Source organism: Condylura cristata, unplaced genomic scaffold, assembly GCF_000260355.1.
Source record: "Condylura cristata isolate star-nosed mole 26May11 unplaced genomic scaffold, ConCri1.0 scaffold00003, whole genome shotgun sequence".
Taxonomy (NCBI): Eukaryota; Metazoa; Chordata; class Mammalia; order Eulipotyphla; family Talpidae; genus Condylura; species Condylura cristata.
The window spans coordinates 25,493,914-25,518,350 of record NW_004567104.1 but is presented as its reverse complement, the minus strand read 5'-3'; the positions used below and the strand labels follow the sequence as shown (position 1 = coordinate 25,518,350).

Below are 24,437 nucleotides of genomic sequence, written 5' to 3'. Positions count from 1 at the left end.
TGCCAGGCCATGATCTGTTGAATGCCTAATAGCATAGAGATTTGGTTAGATAACTCAATAATCCCTCAGAAAATATCATCTGGTGTGCAGAGCTAATTCCTCAGCAACAGTGCAGCAGGAGTAAGAGGGGCAGTTATGGCCATGATTTGTAGCCATTGTTGAGACAATGTGGCACATGGCTTGCTCAGACAACTCCTGCCTGCCTAGTCTAACTGAGTCCTTGAGTGTGAGGCCTTGTGGCCCAGAACTGGCTCCCTTCACTGGAGAAGTCAAACTTCATAGATTTGAGGTATAATGGAGTATCAGGGAGGCAAGGTGGGAAGTTAAAAGAACTAAAGTATTGAATAGAACTTGATATGGAGAGAAAGGAGAGGAAGCAGAAGTGGCCAATTTCATCCCTCAAACTGACAACATTTAAGCTCTACCTCACACAAAAGTAAAGTCAGAAGAGAAAATAAACCAAATTAAAGCCCAAGTGACCCAAGCAAAAATAAAAAAGCAAATATGGCAACACATATGCCTAGGAATTATGGGACATCTGAACAGAAATTGGAAAAGTAAAATGAAAAGTACAGAAGTTTTGGCCTCTTTAACAAATGGTGCTGAAAGCATGGATAGCCATGTGCAAAAATAAAACTAGATCCATATTTAACTCCATACACAAATTTAATTCAAAGTGAATTAAAGACCTGGGTATAAGAACCCAAGCTATAAAGTACTTGAAAGAAAACAGCAGACACACTGCGGGAAATCTACTGCAAAGATGTATCTGGGAACACAACTCCAACAGCAAGGAAAGCAAAGCAAAAATAAACAAGCGGACTACAACAAACTCAAATGAAACCACTACAAGACAAAATGGCAGTTTACAGAATGGGAAAAAATATTTGCCCATCATACATCTGACAAGGAGCTAGTTTCCAAAATTAATAAAGTATTAATACAATATAACAACAACCACAAAATAGAAAGCCGATTAAAAAGTGACCAAAAGTCCTATCTAGACAAGTTTCTAAAGAAGACATTCAAACGACCCTCAGGTATATGAAAAATTGTTCATCGTCAATTATTACAAGGCAAATGCAAATCAAAATCACAATGTGCTGGGCCCTCCCTGGTGGTGCAGCGGGTTAAAGCACAGCACTAAGAAGCTAAAACCACTTCAGCATGAGTTCGATCCCTGCCTGGGAGGTGACTCACATGGTGCTGCAGACCTCTCCTGACCAGCCCACTGCTCCCCTCAGCAGTGAACTTCATCTCTCAGCCTGTTTTGTTCCCTACTCTGTCTCTAGTGAATCCTTTCACCACCCCTGCACCTCTGGCCTGTACCTCAGTTATGTATGCATAAATAAATAAATCTTTAAAAAAAATCACAATGTATCATCTCACTTTTGTGAAATTGGCACATATCAGAAAGAATGGAAACAAGAAATGTTTGCAAGTATATGATAAAAAGGGAACTCTCATCCACTGTTGGGAGGGATGTTAGTTGATGCAACCTTAATAGAAAACATATGGAGATTTCATAATAAAATAAAAATGGAAATTCTGTATGACCCAACAATACCTGTAGTAGTTATTTATTCTAAAAATATGAAAACTCTCATATGGAAATATTTTGTGCACCTATATCCATAGAAGCACTGTCCATATTTGCCAAATTATAGAACCAGATTAAATGCCCTCCAACAAAGGAATAAAGAAACTGGAATATAAAGGCAGAGGAATACCACACTGCTATTAAAAATAAAATAGTTGCTTCTGAGACTATTATATTAGGTGAAATGATTCATTAGATAGAAGCTAGATATCAGATGGTTTCACTCATCTACTGAATTTATAAATAACCCAAAACAAATACTTGCAAATTACAGTAGGAATCAATGTTGGGTTTAGTAAGATAATGGTTAACATTATTAGTGGTTACCAGAGTAAGAGAGGGGAGGAATGCAGACAGGACATTGGTACAGATGATCTGGTAGAGGGGTGAGTAAAAAACATGCATACATAGAAAAGCAAAAATATTTTTAATGTTTTTCCAAAATAATAGAAAGAAAATAAAATGAATACAAATAAGAAAGAAAGAAAATTAGAAAATAAAAAAGAATTGAAAGCATAGTCTAGAAAATACATTTGTAAACCCATATTAATAGCAGAATTACTATCAATGGCCTAGAAGAGAAGTGACCCAAGTGTACATTGACAGATCAATAGATGAACAAACATGATATATACATATAGGAACATGTTATTCAGTCTTTAAAAAGAAAAATATATATATATTCTCACACATATTACAATATGGATGAGCCATTACAATATCTAAGTAAAATATGCTGGTTATACTGAATACTGTATAATTCCACTTACATGTTATCTGCAGTAATCAGATTCATAGAAAACAGAATGGTGTTTGCTGGCTGCTGTGGAGTTTTGGGTGAGGGCCTTGGAATAGGAATTGGGGAATGCTTATGTAATGGGTGCATTGTTTTGGTTTTGCAAGACAAAGGATTTCTGGAGATGGATACTGATGGGTGTACAACAATGTAAATGTACTTAATGTCACTGATCTGTGTGCTTAAATATAGCTAAAATGCTAAATTTTGTTACAATTTAAAATAATAAAAATACATAGAAAAGCTTGTATTTAAGGTCTAACCAATCTGTACTGGATTATTGCACATGAAAACTATTAAACAAGGCTATTGTGTAAACAAAACTATTAAATACACACAGATAATTGTCTATCACTCTTAGTTACTTCAATTTTAAAGAGTACACTATTTTACAAATGATCATCTGTGTATCTGAATATATATTTTGGTAACTTTTCAACTGAGTATAAGAGAAAAACATGTTCCTTGTAAAATCCCCAAGAATATGGAGCAAGATGAAAATAGTATCATAACTCAATACTTCCCTTGAAAATCAGTAAAAACCATTAACTTGTTAGTACATATTTCCCTTGTTTTTTCATTTGTAGGAATATAACTATAGGGCACTTGAATATAATTGACATTTTGCTATTTGTCCTTGTAGTTAGCCTTTTTCAGAATACTTACCTGTAGATACAGAATCTGTACTATGGATATACAGCAAATATTTGAAAGAATCTTTTCTTAATAAACATTTAGAAAATTTTTACAAATGTTTGTCATATCTGCATTGTTACAGGGTAACCCCAAAGGCAACTGGGATGGACTGCATGTGAGTCCTCACCCATGCACTTAAAAAAAAGAACACTCCGAACAAGATCCAAGGGCATACACACATAGAAAGGTTAATAAAAGATTTATTTACAAGGGAAATGAAAAGATGGGGAGCACAGAGAGTGAGAAAGAGATTTAGAAAAATTAATTGGTCAATACAGCCTACAGGTAATGCTTCCTGGGCTGGGACCCCCATGGTACACTAAAAGCAGGCAAACCATAAATGACCCTCCAGGACCACAGGTGTTTATCTCCCCGCTTAGTTTCAGCGATTCCTCTTTCATGAAGTCAAGAGTCATGGCAAATTCCTGGCATGATGGGATTTGCAGTCCTTCATGCTGGATCTCTTTGGCATGGAGATGGGGGTAGGGTATATAAAACAGCAGTGGGTGGAGTTTGTTCAGGGCATACTGTTCCCCCCACGATATGATAAAGTTGTTCATTATTTCATTCGGTCTTATTTTAAAAAGTTGCCTTACTTTTACTCACTGAGTATAGAAAGGGTGTGTATATGTGTGGCATATAATATTTATTCTATGGTATATGCATATTATGTTATATACTCATGTATGGTTGTTATATGACTTATTTATATGATACACACATGTATATATATTGTGTATGTGCATATTATATAACATAATAAATACACATCATGTTATACATACAAGTTTTTTTACTTTCACAAATCATTTTTGAGTTTTACTTTATGCTAGGATGATACTTTATGCATTCTGTATATATGCATACCATATATTATATAATATCCATGCATACATAGACATATGGAAACAAGCTATAAACACAAAAACAAAAAACATAGAAATGAAAGTTATCATTGGTTTTAAATAAGGTACTTTTGTGACACATTTTTGGGTTATTAGGAATTCAGCAAATATCTTATAGATTACAAAAATATGGAATTGTAACTCCATTATGTTTAACATGTTGTATCTAAACATATTTCTTTAAATGAAATCTTTCATATTTTAGGTTTTCTGGATTCCAGGACTGAAAGGAACAAATCTTGGTTGTCCTATTTTGCTTTCTCACTGAACTAAGCTTTTTGAAAAGCTAGTAGCAATGTCCTTATTTCTGCCATTGTCAGGATAATACTGGCCATGGTCAACAAATTCAACTTTCAGATTTCTGATACTAGTCAGCAATCCACTCACTACTTAACAATCCTTAAGAAGACTTTTAGGAGTAAGCGAGGCACGAAAGCCACTTCTGTAAAAATAGTGGTGCTTTGAAGCAGAAATTCACTTATTTCAAATTATATTTGGACTGGCATTGCTCAGATATATAGTAACACAATAACTACATATTTTTATTTTCTAATGTGGTGAGAGTAAAGTGACAAGGATTATGATTATATTTATTTGATTTTGTTTGGGAGGCCCCATCACTATCCTTTGGGTCATACAAAGCTAAATTCACTGCTATGTCTGTTTTGGGATGATTTATTCAATCTGGCTAAATACTACAGAGCAGAACTCCCCAACCAGTATACTAAGGCACAATGTTTAAAAGTCTGGGAGGCATAGTTGCCTCTTGTCATCCTGGAGGCCTGGCAGGATTTGGAAGAAATAGGGACATGTATGCCTGCCAATAGGCAGTATAATCTGTAAGTATCTATTGCAGCTTGCCACAAATAATTTTGAGTACCACTTTATAAGAAATAATGTGATAGAGCATGGAAAAGCTTTGCATCATTTTTTTTTTTTTTTCTTTTGCACAACGAAGATCTCCATCCATTTGCTAACTACCCCGTAAGGATAAAGTAGCTAGCTGATGCTTGAAAGATGTACCCCTTAGACTTGAGAGTCTTCAAATTTATGAATGTCATTATAGGATATGACTTTTCTTAATATAATGCATTCAGTTTGTCTGGAAAATTAAGAAATCATTTAATGAGTCAGTAAACAAAGTACTAAAATTGTTTTGAAGCTATTAAAATAAACTCTGATTGAGTTTGCCCTCTATTCCTTTTCGTTCCTACAGAAATGATTGTCACCACTGCATAAGTGAAGGTGCTAGAAGCTAGGTCATGTAGATAGTGGGGAGCAGGAGACTCTGTCTATGTCAACATGACTGATTTCTGTACATAGTGCCAGCGAAGTGAAATTCAAAATCATGCCTCAATAAACTATACATGTGTCATGGTTTTTGTGTGCTGAAGAAAGTATGCAAATATTAAACCTCCCAACGTAAATCATCCACTGAGTGGATTTTCTTTCAGGGTTACATTTTGCTTTACTAATGTATAAGAGCTGAAATACTATCTTTTTATTGTTTAAAGATTTCAGCTGTTGAAACTAAGGGGGAAAAAAAACTATGTTTGTAAAGAGAATTTAAAAATTGTTCTTTTATTATATACGCTACTGAATTCACTAATGAAGTAATTGAATAAAATTGTTCTCCAGGGGCGAAATAAAAGAACATTCCATATGCCAATCTATTTATCTCCTTGACCTACCTCTGATCTCACTCTACCCTTTTCTGTCTGCAGACTTGGTTTGTGTGCAGGTCAAATTACCTCTTTTTTTTTTTTTTTTAATATCTTTGCCTTGGCAGGAGGCAGTGTTATGATTCAATTGGGCTGTATCTGGCCACTTCCCTTTTTACAGCACCCCTTCAGCAACAATACAAAGGGGAGTTTTTAATGGATCTTGTTCATGGAAGAAAACACACACATGGTTTGTAATAACTAAGGAAAGGACATCTCTTTCTTTCACACATTTGAATAAAAAAATGGCTAAATGTTTTTATATTACTAATTCATGGACTCATTCAAAAAGTCACCAAACAAACAAAAATTAAGGCTTGTACCTAAGCACAAGATCTTAAATAAAACAATGTACTTAAATCAGATCTTAAGAAATTGGGAGTTTTTCCATCAGCTGTGATTTTAGAAAACATTTATCTTCTAATTTTTGTTCAGTTGTCAATACCTTTCACTGTTTAACTTCTTGAATACTTTATAGCTGTATATACCCTGACTTCTAGGAAGCTTAATAGTTAATGATGTGTAAAACATTTGTATGCTTAAAATAGGTGAAAGATTTTTTTAAAAGATATTTCTAACTCTAAAAAAAGTCTTACAGCTGTAGTTTTCATTTTCAGTTATTTTAACAACTCAAGGACAGTGAGTAACATTTATGATCAAAAGCAGAATTCTCTAAACCTATCAGTAAAAATAACTTCTGGTCATGATTTGGGAGCATAGTAGGAGTTTTTGAGCATTAAGAGCCAACTTTTAATAACCCTCATGTTCATGTTCCTTCTTCATTTACCTGAAGAGTTAACTGAAGATTTAAAGATCATGATAATATAAGCCATGTAATTCAATCTCAGAGAGAAGAGCAGTAATTTGAACTCATGTATATTTGAATCAGAAATGTATTCCTTTATTTCATACCATCTTTGTGCAACTTCTCACTTTGCATCTTTTTTAAAGTCGGGAAGTTATATCTTCCAGAGACTCATGTGTCTTACTTATAATAGTTTTCCAAAACAAAATAGATTGGTCTTCCTTTTCTGCGTCTGCTGCTCATCACACAATTAGTTTCCCCCCCTCCCCCGGAATAATGTCATGGATTCTTAATACCTAAATGAGCTTTGATTTGTTTCCTCTATTAGGTCAGAGTCATATTCCTCCACTTTCTTGTCTTTTGTGCAGTGAGAGCAAAGAGGAGACCAACCTGCCACATCATTCACTAAGAGTAAACCAGGTAGTATTGGAAAATTAACACAGACACTTGCAGAAACAGAGACCCACAGGCCTGATGCTATGAACTTAAAAACATTCACGAATAACTGATACTGGAACAAGAAAAGAAAAAAAGGACTCAATCAAGCTCTTCCTCTTCCATTCCTTTCTTAATTCTAGACAGAGAGCCCCTAATGAGAATTCGCTGTATGTTAATCACTGCTAAATACGGATGATAGCACAAGACATGTTAATAAAGGTCAAAACTGGCCTAGAAAGGACTGTACGTGTTTGGAGGCAGTACTCTCACTGACCCTGTGCTGAAGGATGACCTACAGTTAAGAAATGACCAATGTTAACACAGGAAGTGGCAGCCTAGGACTTGAGCCTCCATTTCCAGTATCCATGTTCCTAACACCAGGGTCTTTTACTCTGGTGTTATGCAGTGGGCATTGGTATGGATGGAATCATGTTCTCCCCAAATTCATATCTAACCCTAACTACTTGGAGATAGGGTCTATAAAGAGGCAATTAAGGTTAAGGTATCACAAGGATGGTGCTCTCATCCAATAAGACTGATAATACTTAGAGGAAGAGAAAAGGCTAACATATGCTTGTACAGAGAAAAGGATCCGTGAGGATACAAGAGAAGGCCATTATTTTAAAGTGAAGGAGACGGGGCTCCAGAAAAACTAATAACTCTACTGATACTTGATCTTAGTCTTCCACTGTCCGGAACTGAGAAAAAAAATTTCTAATGCTTAAATCATGCAGGTTGTAATTTTTTGTTATGAAAGCTTTAGCACACCAATACAGGCAGAGTGCAGGAGCAGAGAAATCTGATTTAGGCTTCTTATAATTTTCTCTTCCTATAAGGACACCTGTCTTATTGGATGAGAGGACCATCTTTATGACACCTTAACCTTAATTGACTCTTTATAGACCCTATCTCCAAGTAGTAATAGTGAGGGTTAGATATGAATTTGGGGAGAACACAAATCCATCCAGACCAATGCCTACCTACTACATAAAAGTACACCAGGAAGAGGTCAGACAGTAAAAGACCCTGTGTTTTGTGTTAGGAACATGGATACTGGAGATGGAGGCTCAAGTCCTGATCTGCCACTTCTTGTGCTAATATTGGTCATTTCTTAACTTTAGGTCTTCCTTCAGCACAGGGTCAGTAAGAGTACTGGCTCCTAGGGTATTACTGGTTAAAATGTGATAAGCAAATGGCTTTAAGGAGGGAATTACTCCTTTTTTCTCTGGATGTAACATGTAGTAGGAATTGTGAGAATGAAATGCAGGAGGAAAAAATAATGAAGGAATTCAAATGTTTCAATTGCAAATACTAACATACACTAATTTCTCCTTAATTATAACATTTTATACTTTACAAAAGTAGTGGAGGTAGGTCTACCACAGAGAAAGACATTTTACACTTACATTTGTGACTTAACTCGTTCTTTATAAGTACCTGTTACCTTTTAGAAATCAGTTCAGGTACTTTGGAGGCAGCAGTGAATACAATGAACAACAACAAAAAAAAATCACAATTCTAACGCTGACATTATACAACACATATAGGTATTAAGCATCCATTTCAGAATGGGGATAATAAGACACCCCCCCCCCAAAAAAAACTAATCAGTTCCAAAGCCAGAAAGGAATTTGATATTTATCAAGTGACCAGAAAACATAAAGGAGCAGTCCTAACTGTGAGAACTGTTATTATAAGGGCACCCTCTTCGCTGCCTTGAGCCTTGAGATGCCACTTTGGTTTTTCCCTGATCCTACACCTGACAGTAAGTCGGCTTGCGCGACTCGCCCTGCCTGAAAGCCTCGCGTTTTGCATGGGCGGGAGCGGGGTTCACCCTTGGGGACCCGGTGGCGATGTCACCCCTGCCCCAACGTCCGGTGCCGTGTTGGCAGGCGGCGAATCTCATAGCCGCGGGTTTTGAGCCGTGCAGTTCACCCAGAGGCGGAGCGCCGCAGTCCCTACCCCAGGACCACAGCCGGGGTCGCGACCTGCAGGTCTCGGTCCCCGCGCGGCAATCGCTTGAAGTGCTAGTGACTTTGGCTCTGGCTCAGTCTTCTGCTCCACGTCACCATTTTGACAGCCTCGCACCAAATCAGAGGACGGCGCCCGCCGGGAGCCCCGGCGTCACCCGGAGCTCAGGGAGATTAGAACTCGCTTCTCCTAGCTCCTCCCTTCGGTCCCATTTAAAACTCCCACTCGCTTTACCGAAAAATTAAAAGTGGGCTCAGTTTCTGCAGCGCCTTCTTCCAGTGCAAGATGGTAAGTGAGGAGCTAGCTATAGCAAGCCTGCTGGGGAAACTTGTGGGTGGGGTGGGGGTGTCTTTCTGCTACCTGCCAGTTAAATCAGGTCTTCCCTGAGACCCGCCTCCCTTTTTTCCTTTCTCTGTCTTTCAGATACTCTCTCTCACTCTCTCTCTCTCTCTCTCTCTCTCTCTCTCTCTCTCTCTCTCTCTCTCTCTCTCTCTCTCTCTCTCTCTCTCTCTCTCTCTCTCTCATCCTTTTACCTTCTGTTATTTCAACTGTCTGTACTTTTTCTCCCTCCACACCTGCATTCACTTTTCATTCCACCTCTTCCTCTAGATTATGCACATATTTGCAAACACTGGCACTCGAACCAGTCTATGGGTATTTGGGGTTTGTTTTCTTCTCAGGTGTCAATTGCATAATAACACAGCTCTGATTCCAATAATAACCTCAGGGAAGGAGTCTACAAACATGCTTTTAGAATAAAAGAAAATAGCACTTGATAAACTTTTGGCTGAATTTTTTAGTCTGCGCTGCCCAAGCCGGACTTGAATCAGAACTGGACCTGAAACTTAACTTTTTGGAACATTAACAAAGTGTGTCTTAATTGAGTTAACTTTTTTTATTTTTCTCTTCTTATTTGTTCTCTCTCTGTTTATGTTATGGTAGAGAAAACCCTCAAGTCAACAAAAGACTTGTAGTGGTCCAAAGGAGTTTATCCAAAGCTGGACTTTGCTGAGATGAATGGTTCTTACCTGATTAAACATTGACAAATCATTAGGAATGGGCTGTTATACAAATTAACCCGAATGGCTGCATACCTGCGCCTGCCTGCACATTTGGAAAGATTGTGTTTGAGGTTTGAGGAGTCAGGGGGAGGAGGGTGTTCACTGGCTTGGAACACAGTGGAGAATACATGCCAGGCAGTTAGTGGTGGCAAGATAACTTTGGAAGGGCACTGAGACCTAGTGATGGAGAAAGCTAGAGCTTGTTATCTTGCTGACTAATTTCAGCTTTGATTATGTGCTTATGGAGTAATTTTATATTCCTGTGTGTGGAACTGGGAACAAAATTTTTAAATTGATTTCGTTATCTCTAAAATATGAGTGAGTGAGTGTGTGTGTGTGTGTATATGTGAGAGAGAGAGAGAGAGAAAGAGAGAGAGAACTAAACCAACTATTCAGACCATTCAACAGGATTTAAAAACACAGGAAGGGAGGGAAGAATGGAGCAAGTTTATACTTCTGGAACTATATGAAGTCCTGTGCAGTATAGCCTTAGCATCCTGGGTCTTTGCCTTTCAAAGTTATTATAAATATACTTTAGAAGTGTTCTAGAAAAAGTCAAGTAGTTCTTATGCCTTTGCATTATTAAATAAGATTCATTTTACTGAGAGGCTGGGTACTCTTTAGATGACTCAGGTATTGCAAAGGACATTGAGATGTTTACAAGTCATGTCCATACTTTTTGCTTAGAGGACTTAAGGAAATATGTAATCCAAGCAAATAGTTTTCTTTTGATAAATATAATTTGATGATTCAACAATAATCTGGGGTCTATACTTGAACTTCTACATTAGTTTTCATTCATTGTATGTAACTTTTGCATCTTTCTCCTGCCCATTTCTTCTCCAAATTCCTATCATCCCATCTCCACTGCCCACCCCCCCCACCCGCCCCAATACTGAATTTTCACAGAACACCATTCTGCCTTGCCAAGATCAGTACTTTGTAGGAGGCCAGAGCTATAATTGCCCGTATTCCACTACAACGTCAGAATCTAGTGTTGACGTTTCCACGGAGACTTGGGTCTCTTTTTGGTCTGCTGGTCTCCTGGACAACAGAGAGCCCCAACAAGCACCACAGGCACAGGGTAAGTTCTGCTCTTCTGCTTTCCCGATAGATCTGGAGTTCTTTTCCAGCACCTATAGTTGCAAAGCATCATGGACTGGATCTGTATAGAAAAAGGTATGATATGGAAAGTATAAGAAAGCCCCCAAATGCTTGCACTTTACAAGTGAAATAACCTGCTCTTTGTACTGGCCAAATAGTGACAGTGGGTTTCTACTGCCCAGTGGGCAATATGTATTTTTCCTTACACATAAGCATTCTTGGAAACTTCAGACTGACTAAATGAGTTTGAATCTAGCTCAAAGTTTTATATACAATATTAGCAAGGATGCTTTTGGAATCAGAATTACAGTTGGATCATTTCTTCTGGAATTCAGTAAAGTTTCCTTGGGTATGAGAGAATAAAAAGGAAGGATACTCAATATTTTGTTTCATAGAAGAAGTTCTATGAGCACTTTTATAGGTAAAGAAGGTGGTTCTCTTTTTCACAAAGAAAGCTTCAACTTGGAGGGTAAATACCATAGCTGGAAAATGACATATTAATTTGGATATGGAACATAGTAAACAGTATTTGCAAGTATTAAGCTATATAAACAGTTAAGTTTCTGGAAAAACTTTCAGACATCTTAAAATGAAATATCTATACTATTCTGCATCATACACACACACACACACACACACATATACATATTGACTTGGGAAACATACAAGTAAATGAAAAAACTAAAATATTGAAACATAGTGATATGTCAGGAAGGTTGTTATTCAATTTTAGCTTCCCACCATAAATAATAGTGAAAAAAGAATGCCTAAAAATCTGAAATAAACTATGTGTACAATTTTATGCTCTTTACTCATCATTTCACTTTAACAGAAACATTTCAGAAATATATCTCTTTAAGTAGAAAAGGGCAAGAGTCATAACTTTCATAGACCAAGAAAAGAAAGTAAAAAATAAGCCCAGTTAGCATGTCTATGCAATTTTTGTCAGGTACAGTGTTCAATTAAATATGGAAACAACAGTTTGAAAAGCATAGAAGACATCCATATGATAGCATTCAAAATACATGAGATTGGGAAACAGTCTTGAGGTTTTAGTAAAGGCCTTCAAAGTAGATTAAAATTATTTTAAGATTAAAAGTGCTACCTCTAGAACTCTGAATAAAGTATTCTCCATGAGATTTACTGATATGCTGACAGGAAGAGCTTTTGGAAAAAATGAAATGATAGCATTACAAAATACAATTTGATTCTACAATCAAACACTTTACTATCAAAGACCAAAGCTTAAACAATAAGATAAAGCCTTGAAAAAGAGTGAAAATGTATTGCTTCACAGATTGGGGAGAAAATTTATAATTAAGTGAATGAATTGGTAAAGTAGATGTGATAGTTTTTATAAAATTTGACCAACAATGATATACTTATTAAAAAATATTGTCACCTCTTAGCACATAAAACTTCCCCTCTACAGTAATCACATTGTCATATACTCCATAAATATTTGACTTTCATAATGTGCTGACCTGTTCTGAAAGCTTTAGGTATTTTGTTTTCATTTGTGGAGACAACTGCTATTTTTAGAAAGGTAACTGAACCTATTGAACCTTCTGAAATCCTTTGGTGAGTTTTTTATTGCACACCTACTTCAGGTGTTTATTTTTGGTTTTCCATTCGGTGCTGTCACACAGAATCATCCGGTGACTTGAATTTCCCGGTTCCTAATTCATGTTCATGGGAAGAGGCTCAGCTTTCCTCTCAGCTCTTCAGAAACAAGCAGGTATGTGTCGACCATCACATATCTGAGACTGGGCACTTACCGTTCTTGAGGTCCTCCCTTAATGTCACATGTCTACTTTCATGTAGGAACCCAAGTGGATACATGTTCACAGAAAGAGCAAAGTTGACTAATCTGTGCCATGGAAAAAACCCCCACAGCAATAACCACCAAAACACTGTAGGAAGATTTGTAGTCAAGCCCTCACTTTATATATTTGAGCTGTATGACTCTTGGATCTTCCTTGACCATAAGGTGGGCTTGGAATATTTATTCCCCACCACAGAAGGCTGCTGGAATGATCAAAGTGATATACAATGAGTGTGATAGTAGTTTTGAACCATCAACTTAGTTTGTCACTTGGAAGGGATGATCATTACAAAAGTATTTTCAAAGATTGCTTCATTTTCCATTTATTTTCTGCTGTTCCTGAAAGAGGTCATATGGACAGGTCAATGTGAGGCTGAGAAAAGCCAACCCACCTCTTTTTCTTGTTCTTTCTTCTTTAATGTGCAAGGAAGGAACCCAGCAAAATCTTTACAAACAACTTTTTCTATATTTAAACAGTTGCACTCAGCTCATTTTCCTACATACTTTCCCAATTCCCTTGTGGTTACAATTTTAGAAGTCATATAATCTCTTCAAATACTTTGCTGTGAATAAAAAAAATGTAAAGCACAAAACTGAACAATCAGGTGGTAGGTGGGTGTAGATTGAATTTAGGCCTCTGAGGACTCGGGCTCCCTGAGGTTTATTTCATAAAACAAACAGAAAAATAATCTACTTTAAGCAGGTTAAGGATCAGTGGCATTATTATAAGGTTACAAAGTCAATATAGTGGAGCAGCATTTTCCATTGTCTGCTTCTTGCAGCTCCAAGATACATTGGTGCAGAAGGAAGAAGAACTTGCTAGGCTACATGAAGAGAATAATCATCTCAGACAATACCTGAATTCTGCTCTAGTTAAATGTCTTGAAGAAAAGGCCAAGGTATGTAACCATTCCCTTTATAAGGATAGAGCATTTGAGAAAAGAGGTCACTTGGTAAAATTCTTTGATTAAATGTAGTAAATCTGCTAAACAATGTGTCTTGATGTGCATTTAAAGGGTAGATGAATTTTTCTGATGGAAATATAGCACTTTCACAAGAATTTTCATGTTTCATTTCTCTAAAGTATCTAGATTGCAGATTTCAGCCATACATTACTAAAGGAATGAATTAAGGGAATTGCTGAGCCAATAAACGCTCATCAAAGAACAGAATTATTCTGTTCTTTTAATTATTTGTTTTACTTTAGGTGCGCCAATCACTTGTCACTTAAGGCCACTGTTACCTTAATTTGTAAATAGATGGGCTAAAGGAGCTTTTAAGAATTGCCCCTTGGGCCCTCCCTGGTGCCTCAATGGGTTAGGAGGCAGCACTGCAGCTAGCTGCAGCCACTTCAGTGTAAGTTTGATCCCTGGCCTCGGAGGTGATCCGCATAGCGTGGCGTGGCAGACCTCTCCTGTCTCGCCTGCTGCTCCCCTCAGCAGTGTGCTTCGTTAGTAGGCCTGTCCTGCTCCCCACTCTGTCTCTGGTGAATCCTCTCATCGCCCCTGCACCTCTGGCCTGTACCCCAGTTCTGTATGCATAAATCAATAAATCATTAAAAAACAAAAGAAAAAAAAGAAAAGAATTGTCCCAATTGAAAATGCTGTGAATACTATGAATGGAGCCCAGATCTCTATCTGGCAATTAGATATCACAAATTGCAGTGTGAGTTTGTTTTTAGAAAGAGAATTAATATATAGCATTACATTGATTTCAGTATAATGATGCAACATTTGTGCATATTTAAAAAAAATCACCACAATAAGTTTAATTAAACATTATTGTTTAGTGAACATTTTCCCTTATATTTTTAAAATGAACTATTTCTAACACAAAGATAAATCACTTGCTATTTGTCCCTTTTCTTCTTTTTTCTTTCTTTGAATTTTTTTTGTCATCTCTTTGCCTTTCTGTCATCATCATTGCTTCTGTCATCAATCTTTACCAATCTTTGCTTCTAGCCACAATACTTTATTTAATATTACCTCTATCAAGGTGATGCTTGCTACTTTACTTACCAGATACAGTATTTCAGAGAACAAAAGACTGGATTTGACTTCTTCACAGTTTATTTAGTTTCGTTAAAAAAAAAGAAAGAGGGCCCTCCCTGGTGGCGCAGTGGGTTAAAGCACTGCACTGAGAAGCTAAAGCCACTTCCGCATGAGTTCGATTCCCACCTGCCCCGGAGGAGACCACATGGCGTGGCAGACCTCTCCTGACCCGCCCGCTGCTCCCCTCAGCAGTGTACTTCGTTGATCTGCCTGTTCTGCTCCCCACTCTGTATCTGGTGAAGCCTCTCACCGCCCCTGGGCCTCTGGCCTGCACCCCAGTTCTGTATGTACAAATAATAAATCTTTAAAAAAAAAAATTTTAAAAAAAAAAAAAGAAAGAAAGAAAGCACATCTCATGGTTATTAGCTGGACTCCAAACTGCAGTCATTATCTTGTTTTAAAAGGGGGAATATTTTTAAATTAGTGACAGTATTTAAGCAGTTTTCTCTCTCATTCTGAAGTTAGCAAGGCTTAGAATACTGTACATATCTATACTGATAGCTAGATTTAGAATACCTTACATATATGGGGGTGCTACAAAATTAAATGAAATGAGAGAAAGTGGTGTTACATAGTCTTCAATCAGTGGTTGTCTTTAGATTCTGATGATTTAGGTTGACCTCTTGGTTGTATGATCCTCAGCAAGTGTTCAATAAGATTCTGCTCAGTTTCCTCTGTGAAAGATTTTCTTTAATAGTACTCATACAAAATGAGAACCTATATATCATAATTGCCCAATATATGATAGTTTGTATTGTTGTTATAATATTGATATTCTTGAATCAAAATTTTGAAAACATCATTTACTTCACTCAACTTTTAAATGACTAGTGAAAAATATGAATTGGAGTTTCTATTTGGTAAGTTACCATCATAGATTTCAATTTTAAAGCAAAAATTAACTCACGCAGTTTTACTGTACTATGCATGTGTGAAAATGTAATCAAGTTTTCTAAAGAATTAAGATGTCTAATAAATAGTTGGAGGTGCAATTAGACAAAAGCAAAGTAAATGATTGTGGTTGATTATCTCACTGTGTATGTTTCCAAATATTACTTCCTCAGAAATTGCTGTCATCAGATGAGTTCTCCAAGGCATGTGGCAAATTCAGAAAGGGGAAGAGGAAACCCAAAGAGCAAAGATATTTTCCTCCTGAGATTCCCCATTGCAAAAATGCCAAGAGAAACCTCTCTAGTGAATTTGCTAAATGTGAAGAACAATCTGGGCCCCCTGTAGATCCTTGGGTCCTTCAGACACTTGGGTTAAAAGACCTCAACACCATTGATGACACCTTATCAGCTAACTACAGTGCCCTCTCCTCTCATTCCAGAAGAATCACAAGCACATTTCCCCAGTTTCCCAGTGACATAGTTGATTATGAACATATTCCCAGGGAAAATCTGCCAATTGACCATGGAGGTGACAGAACAAGCCCCTTGCACAGCACTGCCAGCCAGAGGGAAGATTTTCACCTCCTTTCTCAACTTTCAAATTCCCCAGAAGGGCTGCAAACTCTTCCTTACTATACTTCTGATGTGTCACCCAATAAAACAGAGATGGCCTTTTCCACATCCCTGAGCCCTCACTGTAATGTGAAAACTCATTCCTTCCACCAGGGTCAAGCCTTTGTTCGTCGAGATGAGGAGGGAGGCTGGAAGTTTACCTGGGTCCCTAAGCAGTCTTAGTGACCCCTTCTATCACAAAGGACTTGCCATGAACTTTGTTTACAAAGACCTCAGTTGCACTTGAATCTAACTGTGTGGAATACAAAATTATTGCCCTGACTGTCTCCTGTCACTTTGAATGTCAAATGTAATTACGTGCTTAAATCTGCAGGGAATGACATCCAAGAATCCATAGTGAAACATGCCAGATCTTCTATCACCTGAATTTGATTTGTTTACACACCAACACCTGCTGTTGACTTCCTGCCTTTGCTCTATACTTGAAAAGGTATTTTCCAGTTGCCTGTATATTCCTTTGAGACCTACAAATATTGTCCCAATTATATCAAGACTAACCGTTTTTCTTTTGTTAAGCAGTTTTTATGTTCACAATTTTCATCCTTTTACTTCATCTCTCTCCTCTATTTTTGAAAACTCTCTAGAATAAGGGTTTATTATTGCTTGCAGTACTATTAGTAAGTGTTCTGATAGATAGGATGCAATAGCAATGGGTGCCTTTGCCTATCAACTTTCCTAAAGACTGAATGTAGAGGTAATATTATAACAAGGACAGTTCAGTTAAGTTGAATTTCCCAGGTAGAGTTGACAGTCTCTTCATACAGCTGTAATTCTACTCTAATCTATAACTTAAAAGATTAAAGAGAATTAAAATTATCTCCAAATGTCCCAAGTACATCATTTTCTCTAAGCACCCGGCATTGACTCTTTAACCAACATGGCCCAAACAAGAATGGTTTTGAGGGACTTGTAATAGAACAATTATTATCTTAACCTACTCAGTTGCTGACAAATTTCTATTCCTGAGAGTAGAGTCACCTAGTTCTGCCATTTTCTTTCATCTAGTCTTTCATGTTTTCACTCATTGACCCACCCAACATATTTGTCGAGTGCTTATGATAGCAGGCACTGTGGGGAGTTGATAACCGTGAACAACTTGGACACTGTGGCTACTCTAGAGTCTTTCACCAGCTGTCATGTTAAGAAAGCTACTTCCCTGATATGAAGGTTCAGTTTTCCCAGCTGCAGAATAGAAGGTGGGCTAGATTATCACTAATTCTATTTAATGGTTTGTGATATTCACTAATCAATTCTATGAAGTGAGGCTGAGTCGCATCATTTTTACTTCCACACTGCCATCTTGATCCCTATTCTCTCTAGATTTGATAGGCACTACAGATACTATGTTAATAAATGTTGTACCTAATTAAATTGAAAGTGAGCCATTTGTAATTAACATGAAACCATTGCTCTGATCACAATATTCTTTTTCTGATCTGAGTCCACTTGCAGCTTATTGAATTTAGCTGTGTGGAAATAGCTCACATCAAAAAAGTGGGCCATATTAATTTTTAAATAAGTGTGCATAGATTTAAGGCAAATGTTGACATCAAATGTTTTTCTTTTTATAAGTAAAATAAATGTATGTTAGCATTCATACTACTTCTTTTCCCCCATCCTCCAAGTTTATTACCCTTCTCAGAATAATTCACATATCAAATATGTACACCTATTTTTTTTAGGACCATAAGTTAATGATAAAAATCTATTGAATGTTTTTTTTTTTTTCATTTTCCTTTCCCTATCTCCAAATAAGTCACCAACTACACCTGAGAGTGTGCATGTGTTCTTAGGAAATCTTTGTAATTCAGATATGCCCTTTGTAACTGTTGCTGTTTCAATTGTACTTTATTTTGGAGATGTGAGCAAATATAATCTACTTTACAAAATCTTATTCCCATTAAATTTTCTATAGTCCATCAAGTGTAATCCAAAATGTTAATATTATTATTGGGATCGCTATTATGGTATACCAAGAGATAGAACACATTCAATTTTTTTCAAACAAGATAACACACAGAACAGTGTCTGGGATATTCTAGCATCCGTGTCTCTGGTGGATAAAATGTCTCTCTCTTTAAAGTAATAAATTTAAGAATTAGAATTGATTGTACTTTAATACATTTGAAGTAAAAAAAAAAGCAATGCATTTTGAAAGTCTTAATGTTCAAGCTGTAAAACAAAATTGATCAGTCAACAAATTCTTATTTTTCATATATCATGTGCTTTGTGTGTTATGTGCCAACAGCAAATAACTAGACTTTCCACAATGCATTTGGCATGTGAAATAAGGTCACTTATTGTGATTTAAAAAAAGGTTGGTCTCAGCCTGGTTTAAAAATATTAAAACAGACTTGCTTTAAATTGTGATAATTTACTGTCACTTATATCATGGATGACTTGGGGAATATTGCCACTTCCTTTTGCAATCATACTTATAGACATTTGATATTCACTTATATTGTGAATAGAATATTATGTTGTGGATGTTTGGGAAACTGGTGAGTTGTCTCACCTGAGAATATGACCTTGTATGACTTTACCATGCCCATCCAGTAAAAGCAGCTAATGTTTTACTAATCTAAGAAATAAAACCTGAATATGTTTGTGAACGGATGGACATATTTATATTGTGTATAGTATGTTCTAATAGTAGATTTTCTTCTTCTAGATTTTAACCATAATCTTGTTAATTTGTACATTTTCTATATGATGAATATGGCCAGACTAATGCTATCAACTTTTGGAGCTTAACGGCTCTTTCCCTTCTCAGGGATACATTAATGAGGCTTTCAGATATTAAGTCAACTAAAGAGTCTCTTTTCTAACATCACATAAAAATTAGACTCCAATATCAATATTTTGAAATTTAATGATATCTTTGTGTCCTCTGATCATCTTAAAATAAATCACACAAATACCTTACTATTATTTGGAAGACAAATGCAATTGGAACTGCATCTCCATCTCACTTCTGCAGATGACACTTAATAAATGGAATTGATTAAGACTGCAGTGTTGTTAAATTATAATTCAGGAAAATTTGAAGAAAAGAAACCAAGTGGATCAATAGAAAGAACTGCTCATTTGATCTGTTTCAAGACAGCAGAAATATTTTTAAAAAGTGTGACAAATTAATTCAATGACAAATCTATCTATATCATAGTACATAAGAAAATATAGAGGATAATAGAGTGATATTTTTTGATAAGTTCACTTCTTGCCTCGAGATATACAATTTTACATGTGGTTTTATCTTACCAAAAGGTTGACATAAGGCAAAGGTGAAATGTACCACCTATTCTTTATTTTTCACTAAATCAAATAAAACTGGTTTATAAGTTATACATAGATGGTATATTTCTAAACACATTTCTCAAATGTGTATCGACATTTTTCTGTTACATGAACATTACAGTTGTAATTTCTACATTAGATATTCTATAATGTAAAATTCAATTTAACCGTTAATATATTAAATGATTGATTTTTTATGATTTAAAATATTTCTAATTATATGTAAATAATGAATTTATGTCTAATAAATATGTGACAAAACTTAATCCTATTTTATGCCCTTATTTTAGAAACAATTTTTTTAATGTTTTAATGAGCTAACAATACTTTACTTATTTCTGCTATAAGTTTTATGTGATAGAAAAAACATTTTATTCCCCAAAATGATAGTGTTAATAATTGAGGCATTTATTCAACCAATAAAACCTGTGTTTGGCTCTGCAGAAGAAATAAAGATGAAGTATGTACTTAAGTTAACATGTTTATAAATGAGAGAAACATAACTTAAGTATATTCAGTCAAAACAAGGGAATAATTAGATTCCATAATGGAAATGTTTATTGAGATATAAGTCGATCTAGAAGCTCACGCAATACTCATAGAATCTAGTTTGGGATCTCAAGGAAGAATGATTTTGAATGGATTCAGGAATGTCTCTAAAATTGCACTTGCCATGCAAAATAGGACAGTCAATGGAAACTCAAACAGCAGCAAACTATATGCTTTATAATGTTAACTAGTTTCATGACAATCTCCTTGTCCTTCATGTCCATAATTCCCCAAATGAATAAAGTTTTAGTAAAATGTTCCAGACTCAATGTAGTTCCATCACAAGGAATTATGAAAATTGTGAGCATATATTGGTCATATTTCCCTAAAGGTAAGATAATTTTCAAGAGAAAACAGTGCTATGTGAATGTATAACCTGGATTTTATTTAGTTTCCTTACAGGGTTGTTTGTTTGTTTATTCTTGGAGAAAGCATCACCTTAACCTCTCCTTCTCTAATTATGGGTGTCATAAGTACAAAGTCATTGGAAATATCATATCTGAATGGGGTGGGGGGGTCACTTAATTCCCACCTTATAGATGAGAAAATTGGCTCTAAGGTTAAGTAGTGAGGCCAACAGTAAGCCCTGCATTGATTTTAGGTCTAGTTCTTTTTCTAAGCCATCACACAATGACTGAACTTATGCTGATAATTCTGATTATTGACACAGCCTCAGAGGTAAAGTACTAGAAGTCTAGAGGGGCATCTTAAATCTTAGTTCACATTCATGTTCTATTCTAGATTAATATAGGGTTTAAGTCCATCTTAATTTCATCCTTCCTGAAAGAGACCTCATTCATCCTCTATCATTTCAGAAAATAGAAATATATACAAATTTCTTGTATGTATAATTGGGACATGTCCAGATAAATACGTCATAGATTGAAAATATCCTGTCAAAAATGCATTTAGTACAATTAACACATTGAACATGGTAGCTAGATCTCATCCCCTTCAAACGAGTCAGAAGTAAATGATCCTACAATTAAGTCATCTAACACAAATCTGAGTAAAATATGTTGAGTATCTTACATAATTATTGAACCCTGTACTAAAATGAAAATGTCTGTAGAATATTGATTATTTACTCTTCTGACCACACACTGGCAGGAAGTTGACCAATACCATGAAAGAGTTCCTAACCACATGTTCTTATCTCAGAGAAAGATCAAAATTTAAAACTCAAAGTATTATTTCTTTGAATTTACATATTACATATGTTACATATCTACCACTGTAAAGTCAAAATTCATAAGTTGGACTACATTAAGTCAGCACTGTTTGCAGATTGAAAACTATTGCAAAAATTCAGGATAGAAAGAGTAAGATGGAAGAGTTGGCTACTAATATCAAAATTATTAATATTCTTATTAAACAAAAAGAGTCAGATTAAAGGGAAACAATTCTCCCAAGTACTGAGACTAATATAAAGAAACAATTCTTCCAAGTACTTTGACTAATATAATATAAAGAAGTCTCAGCTCATACCCAATACTCATGAAGATGCTCTCTTTTTCCCTTTGTGCTGGACAGATTTTATACTTTTTTCAGGTAAAGGTATTACTGTTTTCTCTGCCACCTATTAAAGCGAAGTGCAACAATTGAAGAAAGAGTATTTACAGTGCACTCCTCATGCACTTGAAGCATTCTACACTCTTATTTTGGAGATCAGGAGTTAAATAATACTTTTTTTTTCAGGGACACAGCAGATTTTTTAACTTTCTTTCTTTCAGGTCTATAATCTGAAATAATAAGGCATAGAAAGGGTGTTTCAAGATAATTTCTCATTTCAAGAGTGTCATTATTACTCAATGACTTGCCCCTCTGGGATGAAACCCAGGATTGTGGAACCATAATTTGGAGTTTTCTAAAAGTAATGTACTCTAGGGCTTTCCAGGTGCTTTGAAGCTGAGAGCAGGGGAAGCCATTTAATGATGGTACAGTGAGAAGTCAGAATCCGACATTACAATCAGGCAAAAGGCCAAAACACACCCTTCTTTCAGTTTGATCTCCAGAGAGTTGTCACCTCACAGAAGCCAGAGTCAGTCTTCTCTCATCCTGGCCCACTGGGGAGTCATTGTGGCTGGAATCTCAAAGTGGCATCTGTATAGTACAACCCACATCACTCTGTTGGTAGAGCAATTTCAGCTTCCTCTGGGAGTAGAGCACCATATTGCTAGACTTAGGCTTTCCTTTCTTTCTTTTAATGACCATAAGTAGCCCTTAACCCATAAATTGCACTCACTTTAAATTTTTACAGTCGTTTTAATAAGAAAAAGTGAAGTCTGAAAATAAATCTTTAATAGACCTGTGAGCAGACTCACCTGTCATGGAAACTAAAGCAGTAACATTGCTCTGAAAATTGCCAATAAAGAGGGAACCTGAGATAGCATTTTTACAGCATTGTCCTTGGAAACAAGTATTACTGAGTAATCTGGGGTCAAAAGCACCAGCAAGCACTACCTTGGTAACTTCTAACAACCTTGCTGGTAACTGTGCAGTGGATGCATCTTGAAGCCATTCCCAGACTACTAGGTCCCAAGGAAAAATCCCTGATAAAACCTCTACCCATCCCTTGGAAGGAAGTAAACTAGCTGGGGATTACAGACTAAAATCAATGGTGTTTACTCCTGACAAGCAAATAGCTCAGACCTTTGCTATCTTCCACCAAACTTTTAGGAAGGCAGTCACACACCCGTGGTGAGAAAACACTACACAGAGCTCCCCAAATATAGCCAGATAGCAAACAAATCTCATTGTCTGTTGTGTTCCTTTGCCATTTTAAGGTATCCCAGGTCAGTCACTTGAGACTTCCTGTAAGGTCTGATATGCCAGGCATAATCTTTGCCACAGGATTTTAAGATCACTACCACTGGCAGCAACACAACAACCCTAGAGAAACTTTCACAGCCTAAAGAGCTAGTTGGGAGTCATGCTTCTAGCAGAGATCTAGTGAGTAAGGGCAAGCATTTGCACAACAGGAGTCTGACGAAGGGGCTAATACCCAAGATCTACAGATAACTCACTACAAGAAAACTCACCACAAGAAAATAACAATACAAAATGGAAAAAATAGCTAAATAAACACTTGTCCAAAGAAGATATAGAGATGGCCCATAGGTACATGAAAAGATACCTATCATCACTTACTATCAAAGAAATGCAAATTAGAATCATAATGATATATTGTCTTATACCTGTAAAATAGCCCACATCAAAAAGTCCAGAAACAACGATTATTAGTAACATGTTGCAAAAGTGTAATCATCATTTACTATTGAAGGGATTAGAGTTTGATCAAGCCCCTGTGGAATACAATGTGGAGGTTTCTGGGGGGGAAATGATAATAATATTTGGACTACCATATGATCTAGCAATTCCATTCCTAGCCATCTACCCACAGGATGTAAAACATCAATTGAAAGCAATGTATGTACACTTATGCTCACTGCAGCACTACTTACATTAGTTATGGAATCAACCAGTGTGGCCAAAGATAGATGACTAGATTCAGCAGGTGTGGCAAGTGTTTAAACTGCATTGGTGTATATATAGAGAGATGAACTTTTGCCACTGTGATAACATGGATGGAACTAGAAGGGATTATGCTAACTGAAATAAACCAGCAAGACAGGCAAATACCATATGACATCACCCATATGTGGATGTAATGAAACCAAAGAGTCAGACAAACTAGACCAACAACAATTCCCTAGAAATTTGACTTTAAAATTCAGGCTACAAGTGGTGGAGGGTAAAGGTACAGAGCAAAGGGAGAAGAACAGGAGGTTGAGTATATACTTCTGAATAATATTCAGTGTTGTAAGCCAATGTTACCTCAGTATATTTTTTTTAAATAAAAAGACAAGCAAAAAGTAATGTAAAATTTCAATGAAACAAAATACAGTTTTTTTTAAAGTAAACACAATTGAGCAAGATTTGAGTAGACTCATTAAGATAAAAGATAAAAGATTAAAATAAATAAAATCAGGAATGAAAAGGAGATATGATAGCAAATCCCAAAGAACCAACAGGGTTATTACAGATTACTTATGAATATCTGTATAACAGCAAGTTGGACAATCTGGAAGACTG

At 36.2% G+C, this 24,437-nt stretch overlaps 1 protein-coding gene across 1 annotated transcript; it reads left to right on the top strand.

Moving 5' to 3' along the window:
- Positions 1 to 9,217: 9,217 nt before the first annotated feature.
- On the top strand, positions 9,218 to 16,658 carry GMNC (geminin coiled-coil domain containing). The gene is made up of 5 exons (XM_004675409.1): positions 9,218 to 9,262; positions 10,903 to 11,077; positions 12,747 to 12,835; positions 13,705 to 13,821; positions 16,038 to 16,658. The coding sequence occupies exons 1-5, from the start codon at positions 9,218 to 9,220 to the stop codon at positions 16,656 to 16,658; spliced, it is 1,047 nt and encodes a 348-aa protein (XP_004675466.1).
- Positions 16,659 to 24,437: the final 7,779 nt, after the last annotated feature.

Coding starts and splice junctions, on each gene's coding strand:
- GMNC (XM_004675409.1), top strand. CDS start 9,218: ATGGTAAGTGAGGAGCTAGCTATAGCAAGCCTGCTGGGGAAACTT. Junction 9,263..10,902: donor CAAGCCTGCTGGGGAAACTT/GTGGGTGGGGTG, acceptor GAATTTTCACAG/AACACCATTCTGCCTTGCCA. Junction 12,836..13,704: donor AGCTCTTCAGAAACAAGCAG/GTATGTGTCGAC, acceptor TGCTTCTTGCAG/CTCCAAGATACATTGGTGCA.